At 36.8% G+C, this 24,990-nt stretch overlaps 1 protein-coding gene across 3 annotated transcripts; it reads right to left on the reverse strand.

Moving 5' to 3' along the window:
• Nucleotides 1-2,235: 2,235 nt before the first annotated feature.
• Nucleotides 2,236-23,454, reverse strand: larp4aa (La ribonucleoprotein 4Aa). 3 transcript variants are annotated; one of them, XM_073822641.1, is made up of 17 exons: nt 22,824-23,454; nt 19,579-19,705; nt 13,872-14,015; nt 13,639-13,726; nt 13,384-13,520; nt 13,198-13,301; nt 13,006-13,116; nt 12,873-12,926; nt 12,312-12,524; nt 12,131-12,234; nt 10,485-10,526; nt 9,115-9,324; nt 8,711-8,762; nt 8,452-8,610; nt 7,304-7,425; nt 7,033-7,225; nt 2,236-5,210 (listed from the first exon to the last, which is right to left on the reverse strand). In XM_073822641.1, the coding sequence occupies exons 1-17, from the start codon at nt 22,935-22,937 to the stop codon at nt 4,824-4,826; spliced, it is 2,361 nt and encodes a 786-aa protein (XP_073678742.1). In that variant the 5' UTR covers nt 22,938-23,454; the 3' UTR covers nt 2,236-4,823. The 3 variants fall into 3 exon arrangements, with proteins under 3 accessions (XP_073678742.1, XP_073678739.1, XP_073678743.1); XM_073822638.1 differs by having other exon boundaries at nt 7,304-7,428; nt 22,824-23,452; XM_073822642.1 differs by lacking the exon at nt 10,485-10,526 and having other exon boundaries at nt 7,304-7,428; nt 22,824-23,451.
• Between the last annotated feature and the right edge of the window lie 1,536 nt (nt 23,455-24,990).

Below are 24,990 nucleotides of genomic sequence, written 5' to 3' on the forward strand. Positions count from 1 at the left end.
TTAAATAGTAGGGCTGTCAAAGGATTAATCACATCCAAAATAAAAGTTTTTGTTTCCAAATACACATTCCAATATATGTGTGTGTACTGTGTTTATGTACAGTCAAGCCCGAAATTATTCATACCCCTGGCAAATTCTGACTTAAAAGTTGTTGTTTTTTTCAACCAGCAAGTTTTTTTTGACCGGAAATGACACAGGCTTCTCCCAAAAGATAATAAGACGATGTATTTCTCAGCTTTTATTTACATTTGAACAAAAAGTGGCATGTCAAAAATTATTCACACCCTTGCAAACTGTCAGTCTATGGGAAAATCCAAAGTTCTATACCATTCCAAATAGTCCAAGCTTTTCTAAAGCATCCTAATTACCCTGATTCATTGGGAACAGCTGTTTTAATCAACTCAACAGGTGAAAAACAGTCATGGCTAAGACAAAGGAGCTCACTGAGGACCTGCGGCTGTGCATTGTGGCTGCTCACAAGTCAGGAAAGGGCTATAAGACCATATCTAAATGTTTTGAAGTTCCAGTGGCTACAGTGCAAAGTATTGTTTAAAAAAAAAAAAAAAAAAAAAAAATCAGGGGTATGAATAATTTCAGGCTCGACTGTATATATAAACACACACACACACACACACACACACACACACACACACACACGAATGTATATATTTAGAAAAAATGTTTATGTATTAAATAGCAGTGCTGTCAAACGATTAATCACATCCAAGTTTTTGTTTACGTGTCTTTGTACTGTGTATATTTATTATGTATATATAAATACACACATACAGTATGAAAATATTTATATTCATATAATTTATATTATATAATTTTTTTTATTATTTTCTAATATTTTAAAAAAATTATAAACATGCATGCGTGTGCATTTATATATACACATAATAAATATACACAGCACACAGACGTTATGTAAACAAAAACTTATTTTGGATGCAATTAATTGTGACAGTACTATAATTTTATATATATTATATGAATAAAAATATATACATGTAATATTTTCAAAATATATACTGTATGTGTGCGTACTTATATACAGGAGCGTCGCTGGGAATTCTGGGCCGGCTAAGGGGCCCCCCTAAAAACTAAAAATTACGTTCTAACTAAAAACGTTCCTGTAACCCCTCTCACCCGCTCCGAGCAGGTCTCGAACCCGGGTCTTTGGCATGGGAGGCGGACGCACTAACAAGGAAGATAAAGCCTGCAACCTTTAGTATCGGTCGCTAGTGCGTCTCTTGATATCGGGGAGTTAGGTTTACCTGCACTGTTTGCGATAGCAATATCACGCACAGGGGCGGTGAGTTGTTTTGCGATCGCAATCCTACGTTTCTGGGGGGGAGGGGGATCGCGATGGGCCCCCCCCCTCGCCAAGGGCCCCTGTTACTCTGTTCCACTATTACCCCCTGTCCGACGCCCCTGCTTATATATACATAATAAACATACACCGTATACACAGATATTATGAAAACAAAAACTTTAATTTTAGATGAGATTAATCGCTTGACAGCACTAATTTGTAATTATATTATATACACATTTTTATGTAAATGTGATAACATTGTCTGTACAGTATCCCTTACTAACATTCAAAATTCATTATGGGCTCATTCATAATTTTTTTTATTATTTGTAAATAAAAATACCAAAAATTAATATTTTATTCAGCAAGGATGCATTAGATTGATGAGAAGTGATAGTAAAGACTTACATTGTTACAAAAAAATTCAAATAAATGTTTAAACTTTTTATTCTAAAAATCATTTAAAAAAAAACAAGTACTATGATTTCCACAAAAATTAAGCAGCACAACCATTTTCAACATTGATAAGAAATGCTTCTTGAGCAGCAAATCAACATATTAGAATGATTTCTGAAGGATCTTGTGACACTGAAGACTGGAGTAATGGCTGCTGAAAATTTTGCTTTACTATGAAATAATTTAAAATATAGTTATGTAATATGAAAAAATATTACTGTATTTTTGATCAAATAAAAGCAGCCTTGGTGAGTCTAAGAGACAAAAAATATATACCAACAGCAACTTTTGAATGGTAGTGTACATCAAGGAAATGTCTGTGAAAAATAACTTTCATTAATGTAATAATATTGTAATAATTAGAATTTAACAGAGTACCTACTAATAGGGAAAGGCAAAAGGCAACAAAGCAGTTTTACGACAAATTAGAAATAATAAATCAAATGAACCAGTCAAGGTTAAGGCCAAAACAAAATAATTTATTTTCTTTGTGACATTTTATGCAGACAGCTAGAATTTAGTGTCTCACTTCAATCCATTGTTATATAATTCTTCCCTTTGCCACACCAACCCCTAAATCAATTAACAATAATTACCCAAACATTAAAGAGAAATTTGCTATTTTCTGTAATTTCTGCAAGCCTGTCAACATCAATATCATTACCTTATGCTCCTAGTATAATTTCACATTACATAACAATAAGATTTTTTTAAACAAGTTAGTGCATTTCATTATCCTAAACCACTAGCTGCTCATATTCATTAATGAAAACAAGAAAGAAAAAAAAAAGCCCCAGTGATTTGTTATTTACCGCATTACTAAGCCTCTAGTAAATGCATCAAGTATTTTCTCTGCTGAAATCTCAAATAAAAATATACAAATATGTTAAATCTGTGATTCTCTCCCAATGTCTTTTTTTGTACATAGTCATGATAACAAACTTACAAGGGACAGGGAGGAGGAGTTGGGGTTGGGGGTTGCATGGGGGATGGACAGCAGAATTAAAAATAAATTAAAAATCAATTTTTAAAAGCAATACTTTATAATTGAACAGCAATACTGTATCCTCCTGATTAAACGTTCAATAACAGCACCAATTCACCACAGCACTTTGTCTTTGTAGTGAACGCATCCCTGCTATTCATATTCCTCACAGTCACTATCAGGTACCATCTACCAAAGCAACTGTCAATTTCTAATTACCCCATCAAGAAAAACGAAACAAAAAAACACGCTGGCATTGGCATAGCAATGACGACACTCACATTACCATGGCAAAGCTATAGAAGACCTTGCGGCAATCATAACGAGAGGATTTTGCACAGATATTGCCATTTATCCAACAGTCAATCCACGTTTTTTTTTTGTTTTTTTTTTATGGAGGAAGAAATGTATTGGTTTAAATAAGGGGTTTGTATTACAATTCATGGAGGACACATTCAGGGGACACCAAGCATATAACATTCAATTCTCTTTGAATCTCATCTCCTTCAAATGATAAAACTGCATTAAATGAGCGTGCCTTTTAAGTTTTGCCGAATTGGAAGTTCATATAAATGTGAGAATGACAGGAATGAGATGAAACGTCAACCCTGAGCCAGATAACCCACTCTGGGCACATAAACCATCAAAAAAGATTTTGGAGAGACCAGCACTGATGATTTTGGTTTCCAAATAGGATTTCTCCATTGAGCTGAATGTGCTGTAATTTAGAAACGATCAGTTTGATATAACAGTGCTAAGCATATTTTATCATTTCTTCAGACCAGCTTGACCTATATGACCATAATGACCATCTGCTTCATACAATCAACTCTGAATGTGCTGATTATGAATATAAGAACCAATCCACATAACGAACGTGATTCTTGACTCTGCCTTGCATTATTCCGATCCACCACCACCACCTTGTTGTAAACATAGTCAAGAGCCTGACTGATTATCAGGATATCTGAGCAGTCCAGGAAGGAGAATGCACAAAAACTAAATAAGGACAAATCTGAGATGACACAAAGTTCATGAGTGCCTATGTACCTGACTGTTAGAGTTCTCATTCACAGGCTGTTGGTTACTCAAACTAGCTACAAAAACAATGACAAATCACACACAAAATTAAAAAGAAAAAAGTAATGAATCACCCATCAGCAAATCAGTGACATAACAGCATCATAATTGGCAGGCTTTGACTTCATGACAGTAGACTATATATTGAATCATTAACAAGGCTCCAAAGTTGATCGTAAGTAAATCCGAACGCCGTTCCAGAATTAATCACGAGCTACAGTATGTCACGCGAACTAATGCAAAAGTCCAGCCCAAGTCAGCCCTAAAGATACTCGCAAAATTATTCACTCAAGCACGCGTGGCTTATTCTACACGGGATCTAAATCCCAGATGAATCGACTCTAAAGCAAACCACATCCTTCCACACGAAATTTCATTTACACGGTCAAACCAAACCCCGGGGGTCGAGCGTTGCCCAGTGTCCTGTGATTGCGAACGAAGCAACCGAAAACGAAAGAAAAGAAAAAGATGAATCATTGCATGTCAAAGTGATATCTTTGTATAGGTACATGACATCGTTTATGCATGTTCCTTTTCTTAGTGCATATGCTCTTTGCAGACCACCATCTGGGCCAGAAGACCACCCATTTTCACCTCTTCTAAGCTTAGAGAGGTCACCCTCCTTTCAAAAAGAAAAAAAACTCACATGGATTTACATTCTGAAGGGACATTGTCAAGTTAGAAGCATTTTTTTTCCTATTCGATGGCGTCCTTCAGCAAGCAACAACTGCTTCCAATTTCTGATGCCCGTTTTGCCTGGATACCCCAGTCTGTGCATTGTCACTTCATGAGACTTTTCCTCTGGAAGTGCTCCAGGCAGGAGAGGTGAATACCATTTTAAATTTTGACTTTTTTATAATATCATATTTCATCTCTTTATATATATATATATATTTATATATATTTACATATATATCTTATATATATGTGTGTGTGTGTGTGTGTAAATATTCATACATTAAGGATTTTTGTTTAGAGTCTTTACTTTGGCGATACGGGGGGGATGTTCTGCTCTTTTCCAGTGTGTCTGGAACCTCCCTGGGGGGAACCGCGATGGCCGAAAGGAGGGCGCCTCTGCTGCTCCCGTAGCTTGAACCCCCCTGTACTGGTTCTGGGGGGTCCGTTGCTGCGAGAAAAGCCTTGGGAGTCACGGGCCGGTCGGCCCTCCCTGGCCTTGCAGTTTCCCCCCGTTTCCTGAGGCCGCTCCTGTTTGTTTGCTGGGCTGGAGGGCTGCTCCTCCACCTTGTTGACGCGCAGCTCTCTCAGAGGCTGCGTGCTTGCATTGTTGGGGCTGGAAGTGGATGCTGGAGGAGGGGGATCCTTAGGTGGTCGCTGACATACTTCAGCATAACTGAGCTTGCGAGGTTCCTGAAAAGACAAGAAAAATGTCAAGTTTTCTCAATCAGCACTTTTAAAGGAATTAATTACTCACCCTCATGACATTCCAAACCTGTAAGACCTTTGTTCATCTTCAGAACACAAATTAGGAGATTTTTGAATGAATCTGAGAGGTTTCTGACCCTGCACTGACTGCAATTCTACCACGTTCAAGGTCAAGAAAGGTAGTAAGGACATCATTAAAATAGTTCATGTGAAATCAGTGGTTCAACCGTAATTTTATGAAGCTATGAGAATATTTTTTTGTACACATAGGAAAAAACACTGGGTCAGAAAGCTTTTGGATTTCAATAAAAATATCTTAATTTGTGTTCTGAAGATGAGCGAAGGTCTTACAGGTTTGGAAGGACATGAGGGTGAGTAATGACATAATTTTAATTTTTAGGTGAACTATCCCTTTAAGTGTTGGGAGACACATCTCAACTACATATTCAAAGATAGGTTACAGAACTTTGAATAGCTGTGGTATATGGAAATGTCTGGGAGACTTAATTGAATCCAAGTCTGTTTTAGGTTTGCGTTAGATGGAGGGGGTAATATATTTATCCACGTGAGCCATATTTAAATAAATAAAGGGAAATGATCAGCAATATATATATTTTTAATAATTATATTTATATTAAACAAAACGAAGACATATTACTATTGCAAAGTACTATTGTACTGCAAAATAAGAAGGGTATTATTATTAATAAAAATAATGATAATTTATTTTACAACAGTAAAATTACAATACTAATATCTTTATAATATCTTGTTGATGTATACACTCAGATCTTAAAATAAGTTAATTGTAATATTTAAAAATATTAACATTTTCAATCAAACATATGCTGACTTGGTGAGCATAAAACACCCCAAACTTTTGAACAGCAGTGCATATAATAGCTTCATGAATTAGTTAAAAAAAAAAAAAAAAACATTTCTTCTGTATATGTAAAAAAAAAAAAACATACATTACCAGTGTTTTGAGAAATACATTACATGGTAGTAATATATTACAATGCAATTTTTACATATTACAAAAAATAAAACATATAGTAAACAAAAACACTACCAGTGAAGTCTTTGAACAAAAGTATTTTAAAGAAGTCTCTACTGCTCACCAAGCCTGTATTTATTTGATGAAGTAAAAAAAACAAAAAACTTTTGAATGGAAGTGTATGTAAAAATATGTTTTGTAATATGTTAGAATACACTTCAATACTTAAATATAAAAAAATAAATAAAATAAAAACTGCAAGAAGGGAGTGGGACATCAAAGACAAACAAAAAAATAAATCAATGCATCCCAAATCGGGAAATTATTCCTCATTGATACTGAGATTTACTGAATGTATATCGATTCTCTCAAATCGTATATGCTTTAGAAACAGCCAAACTCAGCTTGCTTCCAGCTCCTTGCATACATTTAAACCTAAAATAATCATTCATAAAGTTTAGAAATTAATAATTCAAAAAGGTTGAAGCGCATTACAAGGATGTTCACAAGGCATCATAAAAGCATTCTGAGCCAAGGTGCAATTACGTGTGACAGCTGAATGCACAAGCACTCTTCTTCATGAGCATTTAAAACTAGATTAGAGCGGCATCTGCTATTAAAAACTAAGCTCAGAGAAAATCATGATGCATTCAGAAAATCTCAGAAACGATCCATGAATCACAATGCATTAATTTATTGTCACAGCCCTATCTTAAACCTACATCCCACTGAAAGGAAGACCAAATTCACACCACAGACTATTTGGCCCTTCTAAATATATTCATCAGTCTGAGAGAAGCTATAACTCACCAGCACAGGGGTACTGGAGGGGGCAGTGTTAGTTTGGGGGGCTGCAGGTGTGGCCGAGGTGGCCTGAGGCTTTGGACCAGGTGCTGTTGGGGCAGGGGTGGGTGCTGCGGCTGCGACTGGAGCAGGGGTCACAGACGTCTCTTTATAGACCGGAGTCTCCACCTTCTCCGGTTTCTTCTCCAGGTGGTTGGAGCTACAAAACACAAGTAGCAAAACTCAGACACTAATAAAACAAGATTCAGAATGCCAGCCATTTGTGACAATCGCTTACCTGGAGGTCACAGGATCAGGGACGTGAGCAGTTATCTTGGCTACAGGCTGGGTGGGCCTGGAGACGTTCTCCTCTGAGGCTGGGCCTGCGGGACTCACAGTAGACTCCTTGTTTGAATCCTGCTGCTGGAGAGAAATGAAACAACAAGCAATGAACAAAACAACAACAACAAAAAAACATTTAGAGTGGGTCAAAACGTATTATCGTATTTTAACTAGGACTGCCAGGCGACTAAATTTATCTAATTAATTACGTTTCGATTAATTAAATTAAATCACAAAATAAATTTGACTGAAAATACCCATAAAAGATTATTTAAAGCTATTTTTTTGCCTTTTTTTTGCCTTTGTGATAGGACAGATCAGAAATGACAGGAAGAAAAGTGGGAGAGCGATAGGGTACAGGATCGGGAAAGGACCTCGTGTCGGAATTCGAACACGGGACGCCCATAGCGCAACGGCGGTATGTGTCAGCACGTTGCCAATAAGGCTATCGGCGCCTATTTTTGTGTTAAATGCGAAAATATCAAGTAGACATTACAAATTGTAGCTTTAGAAAAAAATTTTTTTATTTGATTCAACATAAAATTTATGACACATAAACATTAAGGCTGCAGCGGCCTAACAAACTATGGAACATAAAAGATAATCTAAGAAGCATCTTGCTATTTTCTGTTCATACAATGAAAGTCATTGGCAACCAAAACAGCTTTGTTATCAACAGTCTTCAAAATTATGTTCCACAAAAGAAATGTGTGAAATTATATGAGAGTGAGTAAATGACAGAATTTAATTTTGGATGAACTATCACTTTAATGTTTTTGTTTTTATTTTTTAATGGATATTCTAAATAAGAAACAAAATCTGCCACCAAGTGGCAGTAAATACTGAGTCATTCGATTCATTCAAGCAGCTGATTGATTCAGGAATTAAGCAACGGCTCACTTTGTGAATTGGCCTTTGAATCACTGGTTTACAGGATTCATCAAAATGCATCAAAAGTTCAGAAACTAAACATATACTATATGTAATATAAGATGTACAAGTCTGGGGCAGGGCCATTGCGTTAACATTTTAATCACGTTATTTTTTTTCATAACTAATTAATTAAATTAACGCGTTAAACTAACAGCCCTAATTTTAACATACCTTTTCCCTATTCAGGCCCCGTACAACATCAGAGAGGCGGTTCTCCAGCACAGGCTCCCCCTGCGGACTCGCAGAGCAACCAGGCAGTGGAGGGAAGTTGGAGGCAGCCAGGTCAAACTTGGGGGGCGGTACCTTAACTTGAGACAGAGGAACTGGTCTCTGTGGAAACAAAAAAAGAAAGAAAAAAAAACAATTAAGAAGGCATAAATAGAAAGGGGTTTAACTGTAACCAGCAACAGAAAACATAGAAATGCATTACGGTTGTGCGATCATCCTCTCGCCGCCTTCGAGTGCCTCTGTATGTCGTTCTCCTGAAACAAATCAGATTAGTACAAATTAACGAAATGTGCGATCTGATTGAATTTATATTAAAATGACATTCTAAACAGGTGAAACACACACAACTGCACTGGTTCACAAGGCTAAACTAAAAGTAAAATTAAAGGATTACATTTTGTAGGTCACATGGGATCCGGAAAGGAAGTAGGGCAGTAACTAATGACTATTTTGATCATACACTACCATTTAAAAGTTTGGGGTCAGTAAGAGTTTTTTTCCCCGTTATGAAATTATTACTTTTATTCTGCAAGGACCTTTTAAATTGACCAAAAGTGACAGTAAAGCTAATGCTATTCAGTATTAAGAATGGAAAACCTGACAAACCTTCCACGGCCCGACATGGTACCATCATCAGTTGGATCATTGGAAGCTAGATGTGGAAAGGATGAGTTGAGCTCGGTGGATGACAGCACTGGGCCGGCGCTGGAGGGAGGCTGGGGACTGTGCAGGCCAGACAGTCCATCCACAAGAGCCACCGGAGACACAGTGGAAGACAGACCATCATTAGCCCTCGTCTGAGGCTTCACATGGTTCCTACTCAAAAAGCAGAAACAGAAGAACACATGAGATTTGCTTCTACGTAACAGTGTCTTTAGTCCATAACATATCTGAGCATGAATGTAGATGATGGTTTTTCAAATGGCGGGCAGCATGCAATGACTCTAAAACAAAAATTGAGACAAAAATGTGAATTCTGGTGTTAAAGGGATCATTTAACTAAAAATGTAAATTCTGGCTATAATTACTCTCCCTCTTGTCGTTCCAAACCTGTGAAACATTTGCTCATCTTCAGAACACAAATTAAGATATTTTAGATGAAATCTGAACCCTGCATAGACAGCAAAACAACTGATACGTTCAAGGCTTACGAAGGTAGTAAGAACATCAATAAAAAAGGGTCAGAATGAAAGCTCTCGGATTTCATCAAAAATATCTTAATTTGTGTTCCGAAGATAAACAAAGGACTTACGGGTTTGGAATTACATGAGGGTACGTAATTAATGAAAGAAATTTTATTTTTGGGTGAACTGTCCCTTTAAAACCACTATACTTTTCCCGCCAGTGAGCTTAAAGTGGCATCTATTGTTGTTGTTGTTTTTTTCTGGTTTATTGTCTACAGTAAACTCACTTCAGGCATTTAAATTAGGGCTGGAAATTGAGTAAAAAAAATTGTTAACACATTTTTAGTAAGTTAACATTTAATGCAAAATTGCATGCACATAATCTTTTTTAGATTAATTAATTTAATCTTTTACATTAATTCTGACAGCCCTTAATCTAAATCATTTTTAAATAAATAAAAGAGACAGAAATTTTTAAACACTGCTTATGAAGATCACTCAACATAAAAAGCTGTTAGTGTAATGATTTGAGTGGCAATATAATAAAGACAGAAAAATAATTAGTTAATGAAACTTACTCAAATATGTAAAATACACACAGATACAAAAGAATTGTAATTCTATTTCTGAAAGAAGTTGGCTAATGTGCATTCTGTGTGTTTGAAAGATGGTTTGAATTAAGTTGACAATAATTGCAGCAATTTTTTTCTATAACCCTCCCCCACTCATTTTGTTAGTAAAAAAAAAATTTGAGCTAGAGAGCTAAACACCAAAGCTGGTATTTTAGCTGTCTGAAGAGGAAAGTAAGAATGGATTGATGATTGTTGATATTTGAAGTTTTTGAAGCTGTACCTGAAGGCATTTATTACATTCTTTCTTGAATAGAGTGGAACACTGTGGGAACAGTAAAAAAATATCCAAGTGATCTACTGTAACTACCTACATTCTTGCACTAAAGAACAAAAGCTTATACATTAATAAAACTTTCTAACTTCTCGTATTTTTCAAATACAAAAATGGGAAATCAGATATCAGAAATTCTTTATAATAGAGTACAACAGTGCCAGCCCACTTTTTCAGCAAGTATTTTTACAGTCATTTTTCCCCATGGGAAATTCATTATAGGGATAGTTCACCCAAAAATGAAAATTATATCATTAATTACTCACCCTCATGTTGTTCCAAAACCTGTAAGACCTTTCATTCATCAAAACACCAATTAAGATATTTTTGATGAAATCCAAGAGTTTTCTGACCCTGCATAGACAGCAAGGGTCCTACCCACGATCAAGGTCCAAAAACATAAGAGCATTGATAAAATAGTCAATGTGACATCAGTGATCCAACTGTTATTTTTAGAAGCTATGAGAATACTTTGTGCACAAAGAAAACAAAACGACTTTATTCAACAACTCTTCTCCATGTCATCCTAGCGCCATTTTGTGCACACAAAAAGTATTCTCTCAGCTTCTAAAAATTACAGTTGAACCACTGATGTCACATGGACTATTTTAATGATGCCCTTACTACCTTTCTGGACCTTGAATGTGTCAGTTGCATTGCTGTCTACACAGGGTCAGAAAGCTCTCGGATTTCATCAAAATTTTAAATTGTGTTTCGAAGATGAATAAACGTTTCACGGATTTGGGACATGAGGGTGAGTAATTAACAAAATTACATTTTTTGGGTAAACTATACCTTTTAAAGTTCTAACAGACAAAGGTACAAGACACTGTACATAATATCATTGTCAAAAGTACCAAGGTCCTTTCATGTGCTCAACAAATATGTTTGTGACTGGCTATAATAAGCATCAACAGCATGAAAGATGTGCATTTACACAGTTTTTGAAGCGACGATCATTGTAGGCAATTACAGACATGTTAGTTGAGTGCTTAAACACAATGGCCAATCAGAGGCATTTAAGAATCTGCTCAACAGTGGTCAAAAAGCTAGCAGGAAATGCTGGTATCATCACATTTGTAAAATTTCAGTCCAGACTGGCACCGACGTGGGTACTTTAGTCAGCACTAGCACATAACGGCTTTAATGAGGCAAAAAACTACAATCCCAAGAAACACTAAAAAAACAGATTAATCATTGAATTTTTAATTTAATTTAAGGAAGACTACCACATCATTTGCAGTGCTTTGCGAGAGTGGGTGGGCCCTAAAGTGTTCTTTTGGTGTGATTTTCAATGTTTTTATTCTCTGATTGGAGATTCTTTTTGTAGAATCATGGTTAATGTAGTTTTCCCACCAGGAATTCAGTTGCTAAATATTCTTTAACATTTTTAAAAAAGTTTAAATAATGCAGGCTAATGGCTTCAACAAAAGCATATAACATTGATTACAACCTTACAGCTACACTAATGCTCTTTTAACAGTTTACAAGTCAGAGAAAATGTACTGCTGGAACCCTGTTGCACTCTATAGCGAGGTTAGAACCATACAGTTAATTCATTCAAAATAAACTGGTGGTAGAACAAAAGAACCTACCGGTTCCTGCTAAAGGGACGGCTAAGGTTGAGAGAATTTGAGCCAGTTTTGTAGTGTCCAGGTGAGCTAAATCCATTGACAAAACCACTGTTGGGAAAAGGAGCCTGTGGAAAACAGCATTAGTTAAAATAATGAAATCCAAAAAAGTAATACAACAAAAATGACTGAACGAAAATCTCACAAGAGGAGTCTCAAAGTATGGAGTAGGAGATGGCGTCCAGGTAGGAGGTACTAGGCCGTAGAGTGGGTACTGTTGCTGGGGGCTGTAAACAGGCTGCATAAAGAGAGGGGAGCTGTACTGGGACTGAGTGTGAGATTGCTGAGGATACACACTGCAGTCCAGGTTGCGGTAACCATTCTTCGCAAAGAACGTGTTGATGGCTTTTATTCTGGCCTGAGAATAGAAGACGCAAAAAGGTAAGAACCCATCTGACATACAAACAAATGAAAGGGATAGTTCACCCAAAAGGTAGCTTCATAAAATTAAGGTTGAACCACTGATGTCACATGGACTATTTTAACGATGTCCTTACTACCTTTCTGCGCCTTGAACGTGTCAGTTGTGTTGCTGTCTATACAGACTCAGAAAGCTTTCGGATTTAATCAAAAATACCTTAATTTGTGTTCCCAAGATGAACGAAGGTCCTTTGAGTTTGAAACGACATGAGGGTAATTAATGACAGAATTTTCATTTTTGAGTGATCTATCCCTTTAACACCGCACATTTTTGTAAAGAACTTACCATGATTGGTTTTCCCTGAAATGTCTTCACTTCTTCCCTTAAATATTTGTATGCCTGGATGGAGGAAACCCAATTAGTTTCAAATCCAAGGGCAAACAATTTGTTTAATCTCTAAATAATAACAAATGCGTACCTGTTGAGCGTCTGTATCCGATTGGAATGTAATGTACCAGTTGTTGTTGTGTGCAAACTCCACGCTTATTACCTTGGGACAGTTGTCATTCTTAAACAAGGCTTCCACTTCCTGGTGAGAGCAACAAATCATGCACATAAATATAATATCCATAGACAGCCACAGCTTTTACTTCCTAATAATATTTCGCACCTCAACAGGTGTTGTTTCAGGGACTTCTCGTAGAATGATGATGCAACGCTTGTGATTTGGCCGCACTTTTTCACCTTTTTCGTCAACTTGGACCATAGGAGATGCTGTAGGTGGTCAGAGCAATATTAATTTTTGTTCTTTGAATACAAATAAATTGAACCATAGATGTTACACCTAGGCACGTACATCTGAGGACATCCAAGATGAGGTCCGTGTCAGTTGTAAGGACCTTGATTCCTTCCATGCTGGCAATAGTCCAAATGGGGACAAACTGGTCACTGTCCATTTGAGATATTAGGTATAGATCCTTAGATAAATTCTCCCTGTGGGATGAAAGAGGAGCATCAGTAAACACAGCCAATAGGAGAAGGCAGGCTGTAAAGTGGTTTACTTAGTTGCATTAAACTGAAAGCTTACATCGCATTACAGGGTTGCACTTACCTGGAAAAACAGAACTCCAATTCTTTTTTGAGAGACTCACGCAGAGTCTCTTCAGAGATGGGCTGTTCCTCAGGGAGCTTGGACTCCACTGTGTGTAAACCAAGAGCATAAACAAATAAGTGTGTGGCTTTGGCCTGCTGATTGTAACAGACAATAGCAGACAGTAGTGATGGATTTAGGAGATTAATATGTACACACGTATAACATTTTGTATAATTACAAACATCATTTACCATTAGTTGCTGTAGTGCACTCAGAAACTGGGAAGCTTTGGTCAGGGGGGTCCATACCGTTCACCACACCGACTACAGTACCAGAGGTGCTGTTGTCCTCAGGAGTGGAGAAGCCAGGCGTGTACTGTTTACCTACAGAGTTATCTAAGTCAACACAGAAACAAATGACAGAGATAATTAAAAACAAATACATTAAATTAGATATTTTATACAGTGGTGGCCAAAATTATTAGAACACTAGTATTTCCGCTAGCTGAAAAATGGTTTTAAGTCAGTTATTTCTATCTTTTGCTCTAGTGTGTCAGTTTACATTTCCAAACATTAATTTTGCCATTAACTGTAATAATCCAGTGATTTTTGTTTACACATGGAGTCTGTCAACAGCCAGTGCTTCAAACAGAGATCTCATCATCATCCAGTTTGTCTGGAATTACATGAAGAAGCAACAAACTGAAACAGAAGATCCAGAAGAACTTTGAAAACATCTCCAAGATGCTTCAGGCAGTGATGGGGACTCGAGTGCGACTTACACTTACGCGCACACAGTGACTTCAGACTTGACTTGAGACTCGTCCTCGAAAGACTTCAGACTCGACTCAGACTCAAGCTGCGGGACTCGTGAACAATGTTTATTTTTAGGAAACAACTGATGAGCTCGCCGTTATTCCCCTCCCTCCGTTACCTATAACCTGCCCATGTAACACGTGATATACTACGTATCTGCTGCGCGCGGGCGTGGCCACACATTTTTTTTTTTTTTTTTTAGGCGTGGCCGCCACACATGAGGACAACAAACAAACATTTCGACTGCTGTGCCATTCATCGTTAGCTTTGGATTTAAAAACTTCAAACAAGACGGCCCAAACAGAAGAAGTGCTCAATGCAAAATATGTGATATGAGGATAAAAGATTCAGGCTCAACCACATCTAATTTTATCAGGCATCTGAAAACGCATCCTGATAGGTCAGTAACTTTAAACATGTTTAGCTCAGCAGGGCTCGAAATTGCGACCATTTTGGGCGCATATGCTCCCAAAAATTAATCTGCACGACCTCAAATTATATTTGGAAGCATTTGTGCGAGTGAGAGAAATTGTTGTGGTGCGACTTGGTTTCAAAACTTTCGCTAGCCTAACTACTGCACAGACTGCTGTGAGATGATACAGTGACAGTTTCGCCATTTTCTCCAACATTACATAACTAGTTATACTTAATCTTTACATTATTACCTTAAATGCAGATTTGAGATTTTAGCCGACAATCACTCCGTCACTGACACTGCGCTCAGTTGAACTAGGAACCAGCCGAAATCGAAAACAAAACCAAAAGTAAAACGCGCACTCGAAATCAATTTTAATATCCCACGTTTAGAGAGCGACTCCCCAATGTGTGCAAATTAGGCTACATAAAATATCTAGGATGTTATTAGTATGTGAGCTTATAATAAGTTGTGTAGTTGTCTATAGCTCTGTATCATGCTTGAAAAATTCTGTCTCTATTTGCATTTTGAATATTAAAAGAGTAGCCTACTTTAATTATGGCTGCATTTGTCAAAACGACTGAGAAAGAACTGTCATTTATTTTTTTGTCATTTATACTGTAGATTGTTTAAAAATGCAGTGGCTGCCTCTAATTTAAATGGCTGTACCTATAATAGAAAAAAATAAACATCTTGTTCATGTACTCATGTTTTCATTCATTCTTGTCCCTTGCTTAAGGCTTAAAAAATGTATTTAAAAAAAGGCTTTCAGAATCAGCCCATTTGCTTGTAAAACATCTAGGGCTGCAACTAACGATTATTTTAATAATCGATTAATCTGTCGATTATTTTTTCGATTAATCGATGAATCGGATTAAAAAAAAAAAAACAAGGGATTTACAACCCTTTATTCAAAAACAGAACTAAAATCTTTAGAAAGTGCACGAACATGTTGCTCCTTGAACTGTTATAATAATAATAATAAAATAAAAATGGACTAACACAAAAAACATACACATGTATGCTTTACATCTGCCAAATATATAGACTAAATAAACTAAAATTACTATCCGTCAAGACAGCGGCTTGCTGTGGTGTACATGCTGCATTTCCCATCAAGAAGCCTCTCAAATTAAATTCCTCAGTGCACATTAAAAAAGTCATGTGACTTTGCACGCTGGAACGGGATAACTTGACTAACTTTCTGCTACATTCATTCTGCCATGGCGGTGTTTAGTGTCCTGCCATCAGCAGCGACCAGCTGGAAGAGTTCCGCATTCAAATGCACGCAAGACTGGCCTCAAAGCCCCAGCAAAAGTAATTACCATGAATGTGTCAAGGCAAAAATTAAGAAAATATTCGAATTACTTATTAATAAACTAGTATTTTCTGATTCAGTGTTGCAAAGATGAAATTGACGATCCTGCCATCTGCTCATTAATGCCTAATGCATCTTTATGGATTAGCTAATGAAAGAGTTTTGTTTTCGATTTTAATTATTTCGTTTTATAGTAAAATAATAATTTAAAGCTTTCTATAGATATTGTGTTTGTGAGGCAATTACCTGGGTTTCGGTTAATTATTGTGAAGCGCTCCTGTTTAAACCAAAGATATCAAGCGTATTCTGTTTGTTTTCTTTAAGAGCACATTTTGTTGATACTGTGAGTACACACAAACTAAGCTAGACCCTTTACAGTTCCGGCCCGGGTGGTAAATTACTCTTACCTTTATGAGCAAAAAAAAAAATTCCACATTGCACTGGCCTCTCCATGTCCTGCAAAGCGCGCTTCTCTCCGCACAAACTTTGGAATTATCTTGATTGAATGATTAAACTAATATTGTGATATGTTTTAAGTTTTTTATATCAATGGATTTTAATTTAAATCGCGATGAATTAAGCAGGCTTTAGATCTGTCTGCCGCTGTTTGCTAGGTATAACTTTAAAAAACAAAAACTTGAATTTAACAAACAAAAAGTGTTCCAAATATATCTCTAAATTAACTTTATAAACTAAAGGAACGAAAATAAATGTAATCACTTTGCTATTAAAAACAGCAGCTGTGTAATGAGGAAGAGAAAGAGAAAAAAAGACAGTCGGACTGGAAATTCAGTCGGCCAAAAATTGATGAGCTGTCGGACATTTTTACAAGGAATGTTTGTTTAATAGCCTATTTAATACTCTTAGGCTACTTTCTTAATTAAATATATTATTTCTTTGATTTATTTTAGCGTTTTTAGGCTGCTTGTTTGCTGACTGAAGTGTAGGCTATATATAAAAAAACAACGTGCCACCGTCACAGCCCTATTCAAAACTGAGACGATTTCACCTCAGCAGAGCTCCTCTTTCTCCTTACGGTTGTGGTATGTTTTCGACACATTATACAGACAGACAGTGTTACAAAAACTATAGAAGTAGTTTTCTCCATCTCCACTATCCAACGACCCGTACAGCAGCTGTTTTGCGATCGAGCATTGGCTGCTGTGAAAGTACGCTAGCCAAAGTAGGCTTAAATATCAAACATGTTTGATATAAATCGGGGCAGCATATATATATATATATATATATATATATATATAATGTAGAAACAGTGCTTTATGCTCAAATGTTCCAGTTTTGCGCATAAGTTAAATTCGCATTTTTGGATGGAAACACAGCTTATGAGGCGCCGAACTCTGCTGGCATCAGAGCGGGAGAGAGACCGAATGTGTCCACTCCGCTCTGCGCTCAATTTTTTTTAAATATATATAATAACAACCAAATGTCTCTGCGTCGCGCGACACAACGAATCGATTATGAAATTCGTTGCCAACGCTTTTAGTAATCGATTTTTATCGATTTTATCGATTCGTTGTTGCAGCCCTAAAAACATCGGCAATCAGACCCGGCTATGAAGAATCAAGATTGGTGCATAACTAAAAAGAAATTGGGTGCTCCTAACTTTTTTTTTTTTTTTGGTGCTCCTAACTTTTTGAAGTTGGGAGCACCAGTGCTACACTTATTATAACCAGAGACTTAATATAATAAAGAGACTTGACTTGGACTCTAGCTCAGAGACTTGTGAGCATCTCTGGCTTCAGGAAATCTACCTGCAAAGCTACAATACTGTTAAAAATTTTTAGGCACTTGTGTAAAAATGCTGTAAAATGAGAATGCTGTCAAAAATAATGTCATAATAGATTTAGCAATTAACTTCTGTTAACTAAATGAAATCAACATTTGGTGTGACCATTCTTTGCGTGTAAAGCAGCTTTTGCCCTAGGTGTACTTGCGCATAGTTTTTCAGGTAGCTTTGCAGGTAGGTCTCTTGAAGCATCCTGGAGACATTGCCACAGTTCTTTTGGATTTAGTCTGTCTGAGTTTTTACTGTTTCTTCATGTCATTCCAGTCAGATGAGATCAGATCAGATCTCTGTGTGGAGCACTGGCTGTTGGCTCCTTGTGCAAACTAATTTCACTGGATTATTACAATTAATGTTAAAATAAATGTTTGGAAACCTAAACTGATATTTCCTATTGACACACCACAGCAAAAGATAACTTAAAACCATTTTTTAGCAGGTGAAAATACGAGTGTTCTAATAATTTTGGCCATCACTGCATGTACTGATTCACTAATCAGTATAGGATCAGTGTAAATATAATCCAATGCATTTCTTAGGAGGTGTTTCCATTGGATAATGGTTGTACATGCGTTTTAAATTAACAGATGCAACAGCCATCAGTCTGCACATGTACACAGATCAACAATCCAATTTCTTTGCAACTATCTTTCAAAGTTTGGGGTCAGTCCATTTTTTTTGGAAAGAAATTAATACTTGTACTGTGACACATTAAATGGGTGATGGTAAAACATTTATAATGTTAAAAAAAGATGTCTTTTCCAAAGTATAAAGTATATATATTTATATTCAAAATGTGATGAACACTAAAAGACTTTTAGTGTGGATATGATTAAACCTTTGAGCAGGAAATCAGCATATTAGAAGGACTTTTGAAGGATTATGTGACACTGAAGACTGGAGAAATGGCTGCTGAAAATTCAGCTGAGTCATCACATGAATAAATTAGATTTTAAAATGTATTTCAATAGAAAACAGTTCTTTCAATTATAATATTTCACAGAACAACTGCTTTTACTGCATTTTTCATCAATTAAACACTTAAGTAACACCTTCGTTTATCTTTGGAACACAAATGAAAGATACTTTGATGAAATCTGAGTGTTCAAGACCCAGAAAAGCAGTAAGGGCATTTAAAATCCATGTGACATCTGTGGTTCAACCTTAATTGTATTAAACTACGAGAATACATTCTGTGTGCAAAGAAAATGTCGTAGTAGTCTTATGAACATGCATCAGAAGACTGACACAGAAGAGAAGAAATTGTTGAATAAAATTATTTATGTTTTCTTTGCACACAATAAGTATTTTTTGTAGCTTCATAACATTACGATTGAACCACTGATGTTACATGGACTGTTTTAACAATGTTCTTACTACCTTTATGGGCCATGAACGTGTTAGTTGTGTTGTGCCTATGCAGGGTCGAAACGAAAGGGTTGAAACGAAATGAGGCCGAGTAATTAATGGCAAAAAATTCATTTTTGGGTGAACTATGCCTTTAAAGTTCCTAATGGCTTACGTTTTTGAACAGTATTGTATATGTATTCTGAAAAACACTAACAAATCAGTTTTTAATAGATTTATAATGCATGGAAATTTCCTTTACCTTCAGCCGTATTGTTCTGGGACCAGGGGGAGGCCACAGTGCCATCCACAGGAGCTTCACTTTGTGTTGCAGGGATCTCCTGCCACACCTTGGCATTAGGGTTCAGACCAGCTCCTTTAGCAGTGACCTGGAATAACAAAAGGAAATACAATAAATTCGTTAAATCTGTAAATTTGTTTTAAAATCTCCAAAAGTCATTATATAGCATAAGCAGAGAGCATATAGACACGACATGCAAAACACTTCCTGTGTCGTTCCCAGGACACCAAGCTTTGTTTTCATGTCTTGAGTGACACTGAGAGCAATGACAGATGAACCCACTTCACCTGCATTTCCTTGACACCACTTCACCTCCCCTCAAATGCAACCCAAAATGCCTACAGAGAAAACTAAGTGCTTAACCAGGTACTTCAGTTAATTATAATGATTTGAAATCGTTAACATGCCATAATACAGCAAATGAGGCATTTATCACTGATATGAATATGTCTTGCTGGGAAAATGAACTAAATACATCCTCAGTTAACACCTTCAGTCAATACCAACACACAAAGGCAGCACGAGGGGAGCAGAATCACATGGGCTCATGTTTACAACACATGAACGGTCAAAACTAGCATTTTACTATTGATCACAAGGCCTCTCATTCAAGACATCAGCAGTTTCTGAAGCAGAGGAGCAGAGCAGAGAGACTTTTCACTTAAAGAAGTTCCCTTCCAGAACAAAAATGTACAGATAACTTGGCCCTTTGTTATCCAAGACATTCATGTCTTTCTTTCTTTAATCGTGAAGAAATTGTGTTTCTGAAAGAAAAACATTTCAGGAATGTTCTCCATATACTTCTATGGTGCCTACAAGTTTGAACGTCCAAAATGCAGTTTAAATGCAGCTTCAAAGTGCTCTAAACGATCCCAGCCGAGGAAGAATGGTCTTATCTAGCAAATCGATTGTTTATTTTCTAAAAAAAATGTATGATTTATATACATTTTAACCTCAAATGCTGGTCTTGTCTAGCTTTGCAATGAGCATGTGTACTCCGGTTCAACACAGTTAGGGTATGTTGCGAAACTCCCATCTAATTTTCTCCTCCAACTTCAAAATCGTCCTACATCGCTGCAGAAGTACTGACCCAGTGTTTACACAGTGAATGTGCAAAGAAGGCCCTTTATTAAAAAAAAAAAAAAAAAAAAAAAAAAGAGGTATAACAGCGATGTAGGAGGTTCAGTCTTAAACATGAGTACACAGAGGATAAGTGCACATCACAGAGCTAGACAAAATGAGCATTTGAGGTTAAAAAGTATATAAATTGTAAAAAAAAATAATCAGAAAATAACTGATTGTTTCAGTAGCTTCCTCGGTTAGGATCATTTAGAGCCTTTTGAAGCTGCATTTAAACTGCATTTTAGAAGTTCAAACTCGTGGGCACCATAGAAGTCCACTATATGGAGAATAATCCTGAAATGTTTTCATTAAGAAACAATTTCTTTACGACTGAAGAAAAAAAGACAAACATCTCGGATGACAAGGGGCTGAGCAAATTATCTGTAAATTTGTGTTCTGGAAGTGAACTTCTTTAACATACAAAGTGATCATGAAGTGATGGAAAACACTGATGTAAGAACAAATAATTACCATTTTTCATTCTATTTTAACAGTGGAAATCCAAACCTTAAGTGTCATGAAATATGCAAATAATGGTAAACAAATAAGCATTTAAAAGACTTTCCTCTTGTTCCCACCAAAACTATCAAAAGGACTTAAAAGGAAGGTACTGAAACAAGTGCACTGTAAAAAAGAAAAAGGCTCGCATGTGTACATCTATTACACGTTTAATATTTTGGCTACAAATTGTGCATCCACAATAATTTATACCTGCTCATTTCACACGGCCAGGGGGGCGCCACTGGGAACAGCCACCTGCTTCCAAACCTTCATCCTCCACATAAACTATCAAAAACAGCTGTTATGCTTTGTAACCAAAACAACACTAAAAGACCCTCTAGGTCACTAGTGTTTCTAGAAGATGTCAGCCAGAGGATTTAGGCCGAAAGCAGACATACTGCCATTCTCTGAAACTCAGTTGCTACGGGTCCTCCCAAGCTAAAGTGCAGGAAATATTGTTGGTAGGCTATATTAAGAGGACGTCGGCTTACAGCCAAGCAAGTTGAAACAAATATTTGCTAATTATTACTTATAAAACCACAACAACTCCCTAAGTCAGTGTTATAGACACATTATTTGGAGTTCGTCTGCTCTATTCGGTTTGAACGTAATGAAAGCTCATGTGTCATATGACTGCGTGAATACGCTTATGAAAGCAGGCCGCTGAATGAATGATGGCGAATTATAGCGGGGTTTTTTTTTTTGTTGTTGTTGGAATTTGTCGAGTAAAATCAGTATCCCTAAACCAAAGTGTGAATTAATCTATAAGTAATCATCAAAATGCTAATATGTGTATCTTCGCTAGCATATGGGCTAATCTAGCCGGTTAACTCCTGACATGCTCGACAGCCTTAAAGGGCCAGTTCACCCAAAAAATGTAAATTCTGTCATATCGTGTCAAACTTCCTTTATTCAGTAAAACAAAAGATTGGTTGGTTGTATTTAAGTTTATTACCATATCAACTTCACAGGATATTCTTAGGGCAGATACAGATTTGACAATAAATAAACATTTTAAATATGAATTTCAGATTGTTGTACATACACAACCACATAAAGATACTGCAAATGTATTTGTGACTAAAATTGAGACATTTTAGAAAACAAGTGGTTTTATAACTCAAAAGGAAATGTGAGAGACTGACAGCCTCAGTCTCCATTCATTATTGCATCTTTTTCCAGTGTAAGTCAATAGGGACTGCCGCTGTCATTCTGTGTTTAAAAGGGGTTTGAACAACATGAGCATGAGGAAATGCGTTTTTTTGGGTGAACTGTCGACTGTGTGAGAAAAAGCGATCTCAAAACCACAAACATGCTGCAAAGTTCAGCCGCAGATTAGAAATGGCTTTTGTAAGCGGGCCAGCGAAGAGATTAATGAATCATCCTGTCAATTGCCAACAAGAAGCGTCTTCAACAACATGGCCAGCTTGCAATTTAGGTGATGTCAGAGCTTGCAGGCTGTGTGAACCGACCGATGGCCTTATATAGCGAGCGATCATACTTCCTATGACCCTATTTTTAAGAAGGGCAACGGCCAGAGACCGATCGTCCTGTTGGGGAGGGGTGAAGAGGCCCCGACTCACCATGACGCCCGAGTCTCCCCCGGTCCCGGGTGTGATCTCGTCCTCCCCACGGGTTTTGGGTCCCGGCTCAGCCTCCTCCTGCAGCTGCGGCTCTCCGCCCTGGTCTGAACTCATCGGCCGCTCCTGGCTCACCGCGCCTCCGTCGTTCTCTCCCTGCCCCCCTCGAGTCACCCTTTTTGCTGATCGAGTAGTTTGTTAATACACCAGTAGCTACACGCACAGTAGGTGATCCGGTTGAGGAACCTGAACTTACTGAGTGCTTGTTAATGAAAGCTCAGAATGCGAGCTGGCTGGCTAGCCACCGAATGGGCTAGTTCTCCTGCTAACTAGCTGGCTAGCTATCAATGCATCGACAAATACGGCGCAAGCTCCGACGTTTGTCAACCGACGGGTGAAAATGACAGCGCAAGCGCCGAAAATAGCGAAATCGTTCCTAACGCGCCTTCCTTGCGATTTACACAAGCGCCAGTGCCATAGGGTGCATTCCTAAACGAGCGACCGAAGCGGACACAGGGGACACGCACCTTACCAATGAGTAGGCAGACATTAACACAGTCCGCCACCGTCCCACACTCCTCAGCGACCTCTTGATACCCTCTGAAGTTGATCTGCTCAGCTTCCGGTTGGAGCAATGGCTGACAGCAGGCGGACTGCCAAAATAAAAGTCTTTCGCCTAATAAAAGTTTAATTTTGCAACAGACGCAAATACTCCCTTCTTGGTAACACTTTACAATAAGGTTCATTAGTTAACATTAGTTAACCGTATTAGTTAACATGAACTAATAATGAACTGGACTTATACAGCATTTATTAATCTTTGTTAATGTTAATTTCAACATTTACTAATACATTATTAAATTTTTGTTGACATTAGTTAATGCAGTGTGAACTAACATGAACAAACAATGAACAACTGTATTTCCGTTAACTAATGTTAATAAGGATTAGTAAATACAGTAACAAATGTATTGTTCATGGTTAGTTCATGTTAGTTAATACATTAACTAATGTTTAACTAATGAACCTTATTGTAAAGTGTTACCCTTCTTCTTGTTTGCTTACGTTTCTACTGTTGTGTGTTTTTGAATGTAACATATCTCATTTTACGCAAAATCTAAATTTTGTCATCATTCACTCACTTTCATGTTATTCCAAACCCATCACTTTCTTCTGAGGAACCATAGACCACAAACCAAGTCATAAGGGTAATTTTTTAATTGAGATTTATACATGAAAATTGAATAAACAAGCTTTCCATAGATGTATGGTTTTTTTAGGATAGCAAACCATTTGGTCGAGATACAACTAATTGAAAATCTAGAATCTGAAGGTGCAAAAAAATCAAAATATCGAGAGAAAATCGCCCTTAAAGTTGTCTAAATAAAGTTCTTAGAAATGTATATTACTACTCAAGTATTAGGTTTTGATATATTTACGGTCGGAAATTTACAAAATATATTCATGGAACATGATCTTTACTTAATATCCTAATGATTTTTGGCATTAAAGAAAAATTTATCATTTTGACCCATACAGTGTATTTTTTGCTATTGCTACTTAAGACTGGTTTTGTGGTCCAGGGTCAATTATTATTATTATTATTATTTATCGTTTTTAATTTTTATAGGAATTGTTCAGTCAAAACGAAAATTGTGTCATCTTTTTATTTTAAATAGCATGTCTGTGAAGGCCTTTTCTGAAGATAGGTAGATAAATCCTAAATTCAGGTAACACTTTAAAATCAATGCTTCAAAATACAGAGATGTTGAATGTGATTATGCAAAGGATTTTTGGAAAGAAATGGTAAAGCTTGTTTCCTCTGCTTTCCAACAAACATTTTAGTTTTGAAATAGTTACTATTTTTGATTCGAGAATCAGCATCAAGGGAATTGGATGATATGTTACAACTGCTACTCTCTGTGGCTTATTTTATCTCCATAAAATGTAAAAATTCTGATTCTGTGCCCGTTTTTTTGCATCGATTTAAAACTATTCTATGATTATCACTTATTATACTACAGGGCCGTTGAATGCTGGAATCTGATTGGCTGACGAATTTTCTGATGGTGTGCAAATCGAATCATCATCCATGTGGGAAACAACGATATTCGGAAAGAGCAGTCAGAACTCCTAAAGAAGGATTTTGGTGAACTCATTGAAACACTTC

This window comes from Garra rufa, chromosome 18, assembly GCF_049309525.1.
Source record: "Garra rufa chromosome 18, GarRuf1.0, whole genome shotgun sequence".
NCBI lineage: Eukaryota > Metazoa > Chordata > Actinopteri > Cypriniformes > Cyprinidae > Garra > Garra rufa.

What these genes read in the sequence shown, in the direction of transcription:
- larp4aa (XM_073822638.1), bottom strand. Translation starts at nt 22,937, where the DNA reads ATGAGTTCAGACCAGGGCGGAGAGCCGCAGCTGCAGGAGGAGGCTGAG. An exon ending in GGGGAGACTCGGGCGTCATG is followed by an intron (nt 19,706 to 22,823) that starts GTGAGTCGGGGC and finishes TTGTTATTCCAG; the next exon opens with GTCACTGCTAAAGGAGCTGG. An exon ending in GGGGCCTGAATAGGGAAAAG is followed by an intron (nt 7,429 to 8,451) that starts GTATGTTAAAAT and finishes ATTTCTCTCCAG; the next exon opens with CAGCAGGATTCAAACAAGGA.